The sequence below is a fragment of the Fusarium phalaenopsidis genome, assembly GCF_050370095.1.
Source record: "Fusarium phalaenopsidis strain FUZ10S chromosome Unknown contig_32278, whole genome shotgun sequence".
Classification (NCBI taxonomy): Eukaryota; Fungi; Ascomycota; class Sordariomycetes; order Hypocreales; family Nectriaceae; genus Fusarium; species Fusarium phalaenopsidis.
Window position 1 is genome coordinate 3022468 of NW_028145417.1, and position 11785 is coordinate 3034252.

General features: G+C 50.3%; 5 protein-coding genes across 5 annotated transcripts; 3 read left to right on the top strand and 2 right to left on the bottom strand.

Moving 5' to 3' along the window:
- Positions 1-1757: 1757 nt before the first annotated feature.
- On the top strand, positions 1758-3789 carry LRP88_01580 (uncharacterized protein; the record flags this gene model as incomplete). Its single annotated transcript, XM_083238257.1, has 11 exons — positions 1758-1891; positions 2036-2138; positions 2191-2258; positions 2314-2391; positions 2447-2590; positions 2642-2693; positions 2765-2944; positions 3000-3187; positions 3242-3305; positions 3357-3444; positions 3512-3789. The coding sequence occupies 11 exons, from the start codon at positions 1758-1760 to the stop codon at positions 3787-3789; spliced, it is 1377 nt and encodes a 458-aa protein (XP_083106762.1).
- Positions 3790-3951: 162 nt separating this feature from the next.
- LRP88_01581 (bZIP transcription factor) lies at positions 3952-5154 on the bottom strand (the record flags this gene model as incomplete). Its single annotated transcript, XM_083238258.1, has 1 exon — positions 3952-5154. The coding sequence occupies one exon, from the start codon at positions 5152-5154 to the stop codon at positions 3952-3954; it is 1203 nt and encodes a 400-aa protein (XP_083106763.1).
- A 305-nt stretch (positions 5155-5459) lies between these two features.
- LRP88_01582 (sulfatase family protein) lies at positions 5460-7459 on the top strand (the record flags this gene model as incomplete). Its single annotated transcript, XM_083238259.1, has 5 exons — positions 5460-5566; positions 5619-5766; positions 5821-6579; positions 6628-6993; positions 7046-7459. 5 exons carry the CDS (start codon positions 5460-5462, stop codon positions 7457-7459), a joined length of 1794 nt encoding a protein of 597 aa, XP_083106764.1.
- A 726-nt stretch (positions 7460-8185) lies between these two features.
- On the bottom strand, positions 8186-9584 carry LRP88_01583 (uncharacterized protein; the record flags this gene model as incomplete). Its single annotated transcript, XM_083238260.1, has 6 exons — positions 8186-8589; positions 8647-8714; positions 8769-8886; positions 8945-9114; positions 9170-9369; positions 9417-9584. 6 exons carry the CDS (start codon positions 9582-9584, stop codon positions 8186-8188), a joined length of 1128 nt encoding a protein of 375 aa, XP_083106765.1.
- Positions 9585-10803: 1219 nt separating this feature from the next.
- Positions 10804-11734, top strand: LRP88_01584 (SDR family NAD(P)-dependent oxidoreductase; the record flags this gene model as incomplete). The annotated part of the gene is made up of 2 exons (XM_083238261.1): positions 10804-10870; positions 10947-11734. 2 exons carry the CDS (start codon positions 10804-10806, stop codon positions 11732-11734), a joined length of 855 nt encoding a protein of 284 aa, XP_083106766.1.
- Positions 11735-11785: the final 51 nt, after the last annotated feature.

Below are 11785 nucleotides of genomic sequence, written 5' to 3' on the forward strand. Positions count from 1 at the left end.
AAAGCTGGATACATAGGCGCCGACTACCAAACTGTGAGCTCTCTCTGTTAGGTTTTGGACGTAAGATATGTCAAATAGTACCTTCCGGATGATCTATAATATCCGTTCGTGGTGTTGACCGAGGCGTTTCTTTGGAGTACTTGTCACCGCCAACCGACTGCTTGTGCAAGGAAGCCTCCAACAGTACCACCTGAGGACCTGCTGACAGTTTGAACAACGTTGACGTAGCTTCGATATGTAGCAATGTCTCAAAGAGGTACAAGATTTAATCCATGTTTGGATTCGCGATTGATTCGCTGGTCTGGGGGAGTTACCGGTAATTACGATTGAGACGAGGCAGACCATCCCGGCACCACCTGGGCCTTGGATCGAGCGAGCGACAATCAGCTATGGCATGGATTGGCAGAAACCACTAAGCTCCAAGTTAGGATACTTCGGGAGATTTGAGAGTCATGAGTACCATAATAGACTGCCAGCAGCGAACAAGCCGTATGAGAACTGAAGCATAAACTTGCGTCCAAAGGTGTCGCTGAGCTTACCGTACTTGTCGAAGTCAGCAACGATTCTTGATAGCCCTAACATGGAATTCGTACCAATGGCTGGCCTATGCGCATGGCTAGCATATAACTTGACAACAGCCAACTGGCATTTTGAAGGTCGTTGAACTCGGACGCAATGACTCCATACGTGGCTAGAACCAAGGAGGTGTCTGCTTGGGAGACGAGGAGACCTGCGAAGTGAAATATTAATAGTTGCATGGGAGCTACGAGAGTCACACCAACCTATGAGAAGAACAGATGGGATCCCGAAAACGGGTCTTTGCTCTTCATCTTTTGGTATTTAAGTACCCGTTGGCGACTAATGCCTTTCCATGTAATTCTTTAGCATCTAAAACGTACTCCAGATAGATACAGATTGCCAAGGGGATATCGATTAGGGCAAATAGGAGGCACTTACATCGTATCGTCAGTTTCACTGGAAAGTAAGGGCGTTACTTCATCAGGATTCATTTCTGGCACAGTCAGGACGGACCTGTGCTTGGTGAGATCTTAAGACTTGTCCGCCGTCATAGTACTAGGGAACAGAACTGGATAGCTCGAATAGTCATGACCGGCTGGGAAAACCTGACTACCCTGTCAAGCTTACCTTCATGCCATGGCGTTTTATGCCCTTGCTTGACACGGCATTGAGATTGGCGACGGAGTTAATCCACGGAAACAATCCGACCCAGATGCCTGCGATAACGAGTTGATGCTCATGCTTAGGGCCGATGACGTGCGAATATCTTCCTCGCTAACCCCACAAAAGCTGCACCATCTGTCATGTTAGCTCGACGACTTGGCAGCGGGAAATATCCAAGTCAGCTACGGGTTGCGGGGGCGAGATCCGATGTCCGAGGCTATTATTTCCATCGAATTCTCACGGGCGTACTCTTCTTCACGGGGTAGGTTACTGTGAGGATGCGGCGTTGGTTCCGCGAAAGCAGATCATCAAACCTAGCGATTGCATGCTAGATACAGCCAACGAGATGGCAATTTCAGCATTTCCAGGTCTCGTACATGAGTCATGTTAGTTACACAACATTTACGAGTCCAAGAAGTGACGGGTTGGCTACGTTGCTCTCTCGGTTGAGCATGGTGCTAATTGCGTGACCAAGCAGGCGTCGATTAAAAGATGCCGAATGCTACGATAGCAAGTACACATCAATTATCTGCTCAAACTTGCTCACCCGAGTAACCGGCCAGTTAGCAGTCGAAATGTCAGAGAAGCAATCCAACAGTGTCATAATCGACAGCGATGGTTCTACGCGGAATCAGACACCCGAGTGGTCAGCCAAGGAGGAGCGAAGCCTAGTTCGAAGGTACAAGACCTTGAACTTTGCTTACACCGTGTTTGAGGCTGATCTATTATTCAAGGATTGACTTTGCTGTCATGCTCCTGCTGATCATAGGCTTTTTCGTTCTTCAGCTCGATCGGTCAAACATGTTGATGCTATAGAGGTCTACTATCAGGATGTTGGCTTACCAAAGAACAGAGGCAATGCAATGACAGATAACTTCATGCCAGAGGTTGGGATCAACGAGTTTCAGTACAATGTTGGCAACCAGCTCATGTGTCTGGGTATTGTGCTATTCGAGGTGTGTGGCGTTGACTACGACTAACACAGACGCTGAGGCTGGCATCTATTAGATCCCCTCTAATCTCGTGCTCTACCGCGTTGGACCGGCAGTTTGGATAGGATTCCAAATTTTGGCCTGGTATGTGAATCGGATAGAGCAAATATCAACAAGGCATTGACCACCGTGACCGCAGGGGCCTGGTGGCTACGTTTCAAGCCTTCATCAAAGGCCAAGGGTATGGCGCCTATTTGGCAACTCACTTCCTCCTAGGGTACGTATTTCCCCGTTTCAGACCCACGCTCCATTGTTACTAATAAATCTTGTAGTATCTGCGAGTGCGGGTACATCCCGGCAGCTTTGTTCACCATCACGAGATTCTACAAGCAAGAAGAGACAAGCAAGCGGTTTGGTATCTTCTTTGTCGGTAACATGGCTGCCAACGGCGCAGCTGGACTTTTAGCTTTTGGCATGTACGTCGTGACACTTTCGGAATCCTGTAAAATGTTTCTGACATGTAATAGCCTTCGAATGAGAGGTATTGGCGGCTTATCGGGATGGCAGTGGTTGTTTCTAGTAAGCTGATACTGTCTTGAGAACCTTGTCCATAACTAACAATGTCACAGATTGAGGGCATGCTGACTTAGGTCGTTGCCGTTGCCTTCATATTGTTCTTCCCCCGGTCAACGGCCAATCCAGTATCGCTTGTTGGGCTCCGATACTTCAACGAGCACGAGGCTCAGATCCTCACTGCACGTGTACTGCGTGACGATCCTACCAAGGTTCAGGCCAGAACCAACGTCAGCCGAGAAGAGCTCACAGCAGCTGTGAGTCAAGAGAGCAGACCTCTTCATTTTCATGAGTACTAATAACTTTCCCTAGTTAACAAACTGGAGACTGATCGGCCACGTCTTGACCACCATCCTCTGTCTTTCTGCCCAAGCCTCACTTTTTGCTTTCGCCCCTTCGATTGTGGCGACCTATGGATACAGCAAACTTCAAGCAAATGCAATGACCTCGATTGGATACTGGATTCTCCTTGTCACTACAGTGACCTGGGGTTGGATTGCGTAAGTTTTATACTACGTACCTAATTAAAGACGGATGGAACTGATCGGCAACAGTGACAAATGGAGAAAGCGCGGTCCCATGGTCCTCTTGGGGGTTGTTATCGGATGGGCCCTGATTGTAAGGAGATATGATGTTAACAGTCACCTCGAAGTGCTGACCCGGAGACAGATTGCGAACCGAGTCCTTGCGAGAACGGACAAGGTGGATGCAAAGTTTGCTATCCTAACCCTCATCATCGCTTTCAGCTTCAACTGGCGTACGTGATCCTCAAACGAACCTCTTTTCTCACATATGAACCCGAACAATAACTGACAACTATACAGACCCCGTTCGCGCCTCCTGGGTATCACTCAATGCCAAAAGTGCAGGTGAGAGGTCTGTCACAATGACCATCTTCATCATGGCAGCCAACACATCCGGCATCGTAAGCGGTCAGCTGTTCCAGGCAAAGGATGCCCCACGGTATCAGACTGCTTGGACGGCAACGGTAGCCCTGTCTTGTGCTGGAGTAGCAGCTTGTATCTGGACCAATTTCCAGTACTGGTGGCTCAACCGCAGCAATGCGAGAAAGGGCGACACTGCCTTTGTGTACTCCTACTAGATGTGGTCAAGACAAGAAATGTGAAGGTCCAGTGCTGTACATGGCTGGCAAATACCCTCAATTTGTGATCTGTCAAGACAATTGGAAACCTAGAACTCTCCCATAGCTGTATTTGCGAGCATTCATTGGGGCTCATTGCTAAATTCTACAACTACACGCCTGTCACTCTCTCCAATTACCAAACGGTTCCAAAAATGGAAACGCCTTACATACTTCTTTACCCATTGCCCAGTTCTCCCTCCTTCGAAGATGCGCCTCAAATGCAGGATGGAGCATTAAACTCTGCTTATCCGGCGACTCTACAAATGCGGTCGAGTCTGGATACGGCCAGCTGACCGACACCGATTCTCCGGCTAGCATTCGTATCTCCTCGAAGCGGCTCAGGTCCATGTGCTTGATCAGTGCATCTCGGGCGTCTGGCGAAGTAACGATGCTGATCCATGCGGCATGAGGTACTGTTCTTTGTAGCTTGGTTGGTCTGAGAAATGGTGGCATTTTTTCGTATGTATCCTTGGTACGGCAGACGAGCCAGCGTATCAGGTGAGACAATTTGTACATGAATCCAATGCGCTCGGGGAGTGTCTTTATCGGGGACCGCCAGACTTGAGCCGCAACAGTCTCGGAGAATGTCCCAGGTAAGCCCTGCTCAACGTTGCTCGGGCGGTTGAGTAGAGAGTTGATGCTGGGGAAGACGGGTTTTTCGAGTTCTTCGTCTTTGTGGAGACGTGCTCGCCAGGCTGCTGCCGTGCCGATGATGACCTCGTCCAGTTTTGTTGTGGCCGGAATATAGAGAGGCATCATCTGCCATTCGGGTGTCTCGTTTTGGCTACTCGTAGTGTCCCATGAGCCTAGGGTTGTGCTGTATGAAGGCAGATCCGTACTTGGTGCCTCCACCGTGGGCGACAAATTTCCCATGACGCACGCAAGGTCCCAATCCAGAAAGTTCAGATCTTGGGCTGTGCTGAAGGAGTGGATGGTCATGCCTGTGCCCAGATCTAGAGGTAGGGAGTCAAGATAGCTCTTGATGCTGTCTTCAGACAAGAGTGGCATAGATGTTGAGACTTGAACCTCTCCATCAGTGCTTGTCGGTTGCGTTGAAATTGTAAGGTCGGTTGATGAAGAATGCGACAATGCAGGGACTTGCTCGTTGTCGCGCCTTCGATACTGCTCCAACAAAGTCTCAGCCTCTGCGAGTCGAGCGGTCAGCTCAGCGATCTTTTCCTCAAGTGTCCGTATGTAGGCCTTGTTCTTGGCCCTGTGGTGCCTCTGGTTATCTCGGTCGATCGCCCGCTTCTTCTCGGCTTGCTCGGCCGTCAGGTTGCCCACCCGGCGGCTCATGTTGGCGTTGCTCGCTTTCGGATCCATCTTTGCTGGTAAACTCTGGAGACGCAATGTGTCATGTTAGTGGGATTTATGGGATGATGCACATCTCCACTCGTCCGCATGGCATGCTAAGAAGCCGGGATGACACCATCGTTGATTAAGACGCAGCGTCATGTTAGCGCCCGAGGGGCCCGCAGAGCAAGACCCTTGTCTTGGGCCAGCTTGTTAGTCGTGGAAATGGTTACTGAGTATCAACGAATAGCATGAATAAGTAGACCTGCCTCCATTCTTCAGTCATGACGTTCTCGCGTCTATTGCTTTGGTAGCAGTACATTGAGGTTGTAGCCATGAAGACTTCGCTTGCCCTCTTGGCATGCCTCTCGTCTCTTTGGCGAGAGGCAGCAGCTTCACGCCAACCCAATATCCTCTTTACTCTCACAGATGATCAAGATTGGTGAGTCTGTTTTTAATATTATGTGCGGTGCGATCTAACATCTCTTTTGAAGGCACATGGAGTCTTTGAAACACATGCCACTCCTTCAAAAGTACCTCATCAACGAAGGAACACTGTACTCCAACCATTACTGCACTGTGGCTCTCTGCTGCCCTTCTCGAGTCAATCTGTGGACTGGGAGAGCCGCGCATAATACCAACGTAAGTGAAACTCAAGAAGGTTCAACTAATGCTCATATTGACTCGTACTCCTAGGTAACGGATGTCTGGGCTCCCTATGGAGGCTACCCGAAGATCGTGCGCGAGGGTATCAACGACAATTACCTTCCCCACTGGCTCCAAGCTGCTGGATACAACACATACTACAGCGGCAAGCTCTGGAATCATCACACTGTTGAGAACTATAATCAGCCGTACGCCGGAGGCTTCAATGGCTCCGACTTTCTTCTGGATCCCCACACCTATCAGTACCTCAACGCAACCATGACTCGAAATGGCGCACCACCGGTTAACTACGCTGGACAGTACTCGCCGGATCTCACAGCTCAAAAAGCCTACGGGTTCTTGGACGATGCCTTGTCAAACGAGGAGCCATGGTTCCTTGTCCACGCCCCCATCGCGCCCCACGGGACTGTTGATCTAACGCCAAACTTCTTCTCCGATGCACCCAAGTACGCAAAGCGACATGCCCATCTATTCAAGGACTACATCATCCCACGAGATGAAAGCTTTAATCCCGAGGTTCAAGGTGGAGTCAGTTGGGTCAAGGAATTGCCGCGGCTGAACGACACTGTCATTGCCTACAATGACGAATACCAGAGAGCAAGACTAAGGGCGCTGCAGTCTGTTGATGAGATGGTCGAGACGATGATTAAGAAGGTCGAAGCCGCCGGTCAACTTGATAATACGTACATCATCTACACCACCGACAACGGATATCACATCAGTCAGCATCGAATGCATCCAGGAAAAGAATGTGGCTTTGAGACGGATGTCCACATTCCTCTCATTATTGTGAGTCTGTAACAAACCCAGGATTGGTAGTAGCTAACCCATTGAAAGCGCGGTCCAGGTGTTCCCGCAGGACATATCTCCCAGGCGGTCACAGCTCATACCGACCTTGCATCGACCATCATGGGCCTCGCGGGTCGAGCCTTGCCCGATAGCGACGGAACTCCCATTCCGCTCAGCATTGATGCTGAAGCCGAGTCAAAGCAGGAGCACGTTACCATCGAGTATTGGGGACTGGCTATTCCAGAGGGCGTTTTCGGTTGGTATGGCGAAAACAACATGAGTGATCCAGGCTATGGCGCACCAGGTCATGCGGCAGACAAGAATACCTACAAGGCTATCCGTGTTATTGGAGAAAGCTATAGCATCTACTATTCGGTTTGGTGCACTAACGAGAAAGAGTTTTATGATCTTAAGGTAATCGACAGCCGTTCTTCATAAACTTCGTGAGCTAACAAATTTCGCATAGACCGATCCTGGAGAGGTCAGAAACCTTCTCTCTGAAGAACACGACTCAACTGGCTACAGCCTTGGTGGACGATCCTTCGACCAGATCATCCCACGCCTCGATGCCTTGATGATGGTTCTCAAGAGTTGCAAAGGCCGCACCTGCGTTGAGCCATGGCGAGAACTTCATCCTTCTGGCGACGTCAACAGTCTCCTAGAGAGTCTTAACTCCGAGTTTGATGCGTTCTACCAAGAACAGCCCAAGGTCAGTTTCTCGGATTGCAAGGTTGCGTATTTTCCAGAGTTTGAAGGCCCAATGGAGGTCAACAAGTTTAGGAAGGACTCTGAGGATGCTTGGTGGTGGCCGAAGGAGCTAAAGAGAGATGTTTCGAATGGTGATCACAAGTATCGAGGTCGATGGAGTCACTGGACTTGAGAATGACTTATCTGAAGTGAAGGATTGGTTGGGATCGATGTTGAGGTGGAAATGTCACGAAGTTGCCGCTCTGAACTCCGGGGCGAGAGAAACGTTGCTAGACTCGGCAACAAATAAAAAGAGAAAATTGATGAAGGTTGGCATTTATAGCCTCACTCCTCTTCAAGGTCATTCTCTTGGCACCATCCACAATATACCTTGTCTAGTTCGTCTTGTTGGTTCTGCGTTAAGCACAACCAACAACGCGTATCATTGTGTCTTAATATCAAGGATCGATTGAGAATCTGAGATCTGACTACGTGGGGAAACGGCTTGGCGACAAAAAGCAAGGATGGATAATCTGAATCTGTCCAGCCCATAACCATGTAAGTACTGTTCGCCTCGCCTGTGAGATACGAGATCGATAAGAGAAGTCCACCAAATCTTGTGTGATAAGCGATATGTCGGTTCAACACAGCAGGCAGCACGAGGAAGGACTGGATCCTCTAGGGTGGCGCTTTTGAGATGTTGTTAAGGCACAAATGATTAATTCAACTACCCTACCCTACAACTATGGTCATCCTTATTACAAGGGGCAAGGGGTAAGAGGGCAGTCCCAGCCAGCATCGTCACTATATAGGGTAGCCCGTTGTTGGGGCTGTCAAGTTATTCAAAATCTTCAGGTTCATTATTCTCTATCCAACTCCGAGCTAGTGTTACAGAAAAGTTGACTTGTTTTAGTTGTCTTCAAACATCTTGCTTTATCGACACATTGTTCAGCGAGGTTCCATTGTCGTACGACACGCTGACTTCCTGGACCCTCATAATATTCTTTCCCTCGCCCTGCAGCAAAATGGTCTCGTCGCTGTCGTTCTTGATCGTAGTCGGATCTCGAGATGCTTCGGCGCTGGCGAAGTTGCTGCTGCCCTTGGGATATCCGAGGCCAGTGTCCTTGCGTTTGTTCGCATACGAGCTCATGTGGAATGAGCCACCGGTGTTGTAGGCTGAGTCGTCGTGTTGCTGGTAGCCAGCAGAGCTCGACTCTTGGCCGCGGACCTTGTTGTATAGGGGACGAAGGGCGGGGAGGGTGACGCAAACGATGGTTGTGGTGACTTCGCTGGCAGTCCAGATAACCGAGTCCGAGGTGGCATCTGGTGAATTCCGATGAGTGATTTGGAATGAAGGAGGTTTTAACAGGATATACTTACAGAGATAATCGCGAGAGTTACTCAAGACCTCGAGTCCAGACGTTCTAATGACACCGCAAACACCGGCGCTTCACATCGTTAGTCGTTGATTGTGTGGGGCTATGTACTTCATGGCAACTTACAAGACTCCAAGACTGAGAGAAACACAGATGGAAATGCGCTCCTTGCGCTTCATCTTCAAACCGCGAAGGGCGATCCAAGGGAAGGCGGCCAAAGCAAAGTCCATTGCCGCGGCGTATGCTGGTATGATAGTTAGATACGTGCTAATATTTTTCAAACAAGACGTTCCGATACTTACCACAGTCGATGAAGGCCACGACGGTGAGACTCAGGTAGCACACCTTCTGGTCTATCAACAAAGGATTCCAGATGGATTCCACTGGAGTGCATTGTGCGAAAACGGCGATGGAAAGGAAGATGCTGAGTATCATCATGGAGGCGATACAGAACCAAAGGAACCATCGGTGCCTAGGAGGGCCACAAGTTAGCGCCCGTCGGCCTTGATAAGTGAGATAAGACTTACCAAGATGCAGTAACAATGCGCAGCAAGAACACGGCTACAGTCACCTTGCCCATGCCAATCGCCATCGAGACGACAGACTGGGCACACAGGAGGTATAGCAGGGCATCTGAGAACTGATAGGTTTCAAGGTCCTCGACATGCTGGCCCATTCCATGCGCACAAGAGATTGTGGTCAAGATGGCAAAGACAGTCATCAAAAGCTGAAAGATATTAGACGATTTCCAAGACATAGCCAAGCAATACTAACAGAAGTGATAACCAGGCAAAGGTCGTCCCAGCCAACCGAACCTCTGATGTATCGACGAGTGTATACTCGCGCCGCGACCAAGACATAAGTCAAGACATTCTCAAACCAGAGGACTCCAACCACGGTTCCTCCTTTACCCCCAATTCCTGCCATCACATGGGCCGCCATGGTGTTGGTTGACGCTCAAGATGAGATGTCCAAGAGATGGAAAATTGCAAAGACGCAGTCAACAGGGAGGAACCAACGGCTGGACGGGGTGGCCAAGCCTAAAAGCCACTTCGGGAACACTTGCTGGGGGTGAACGGGAAGTGGAATTCAAAAAGGGGGGTTCCGAAGAATATGACAGAAACGGGTCTCCCAGCATGGCGGTAGTTGGGCAATTTAAATTAACAACGGTGTTCATGCGGCCCAAGTTTCATCCCCCTTTCCTTGATTAGGCCTCTCTTTGTGGTTCCCTCGTCTGTAAGAATGGGGCTGGGAGGAGACCAAGAGACCGTTGTCTACCCGCCCTTGGAACTTTCTTTAGTGATGAAACGTGGAGTGCCGGGACCAGCATAGTTTCTTTTTTGGAACCTGCTTTGGAAACATCAACGGTTGCAGGATTTCTCGTCTGATTGATGTGATGAGCTGAACTACTGAGTGGCGTCGAGCCGGTCGAAGGAACGCCTTGCACCAACGAATCAGACGATTTGTCGACTCATGAGTGAGCGGTACCTTACCGAGGCCTTCCATCACTCAGGGACAAGGCCGCGTAGTTACTGCATTGGTCCCGGGACTTGCAGCAATCTGCCAGGTCCATGAATGATGCCAATGGGTGCTTGCTTGGTGCCTGGTGCAACGGCAGATCCACTCGGCTCTATGATGGGCATAGCAGGCCCGTGATATTGCTAGGGATCGGGTAGACATGAGCCAATTTTCCAATGCCGAACCCCGGTGCGTGGAGATAAAGGTCTAATTCGGGTTAGGGGATCGACAACAGATGTTACCCCGGCGCGGTTGTTAGTCCGCCGATCACGGGATGGATACGTACTACTAGGTAGTATAGATTTCGCTCGTCTAATCCCCCTGAGATTTCGCAAACGATGATCGCAGAACCCTGGAAGATAGGGACCGGATGGTGGACCATGGTATGTCTGGTCCCCTGGCATACTGTAACACTGGACAGGAGGTTGGATGAAGTTGGTTCATGGGCAAAGATACGCAACTCGTATGATGGCGGCTTCAAGTGCATCCACCGCTTGATTCCAAGACGAAAGCCCTCACTCATGAGAACTGACAGCGGTGGATACCATGCAATGCGGAATCTCTTAAAGTTCCGCTCCCCTCGCAGCTCGTTGTAGCCATCGGAATTCCTGTACACAGTAACCTTCCTTGTCCGTCAATCACTATGGGTGGTACTTCCGACGCTAGAGTTCACGAAGGCAAGCTTGCCATTGTCACTGGGTCCGCCCGTGGTAGGTTCTTCCCTGTCGTTCCTTGATGTGATATCCTCAGATAACCTGATCATCTTGCTTCATTCTTCTTTTGTAGGCATCGGATCCTACATTGCACGCGCTCTCGCTGCCAGAGGTGCCAACATTCTGGTCAACTACGCCACTGAATCCTCTGACGGTCCTGCTGCAACCCTGTGCAAGGAGCTCGAGGAGAAGCACTCTGTCAAGGCTGTGCCATGTAGAGCCGACATTAGCAAGGCTGAGAACTGTGATAGCCTTATCGCTGTCTGCAAAGAGCACTTTGGTGGCGACGACTTGACGATCAGCATCATCGTGCACAATGCAGCCGTGCTCTACCTCGGCCCAGTCGAGAGCGTGAAGCAAGATGAATTCGACCACATTTACCGCGTCAACGTCTTGGGCCCTGCGCTACTTACGGGCGTGTGCAAGCCCTACCTACCGACAGACCGGTCCGGCCGCATTGTCATGATGTCCAGCATCAACCCCAAAATCGGCACCCCTCACACAACCCTTTACGCAGGTACCAAGGCGTCCATGGAGGCCATGGCCAGGGTCTGGGCCCGTGAGCTTGCAGAGAACTGCACTGTCAACACCATCAACCCGGGACCTGTCATGACTGACATGTACATGACGGCGCCTGACGAAATCAAGCAAGCTTTGGCCTTGTGGAACCCTCTGACACCTCTTGTTCCTGTTAGAGAGACAGACGGGCCAGAGGTGCAGGAGCTGGGAAGGAAGTTTGGTGGCAGAGCCGCATATCCAGAGGAGATTGCGAACCTGGTCGCCATGATCTGCTCACCTGAATCTAGCTGGATGACTGGTAGCTTGGTGAGCGCCAACGGCGGCCTAACCTTCAGCACTTAGGCGAAGGAGGATAGTTTCCCCGTGTATATAGATGATAAGGGTTGTCGATCA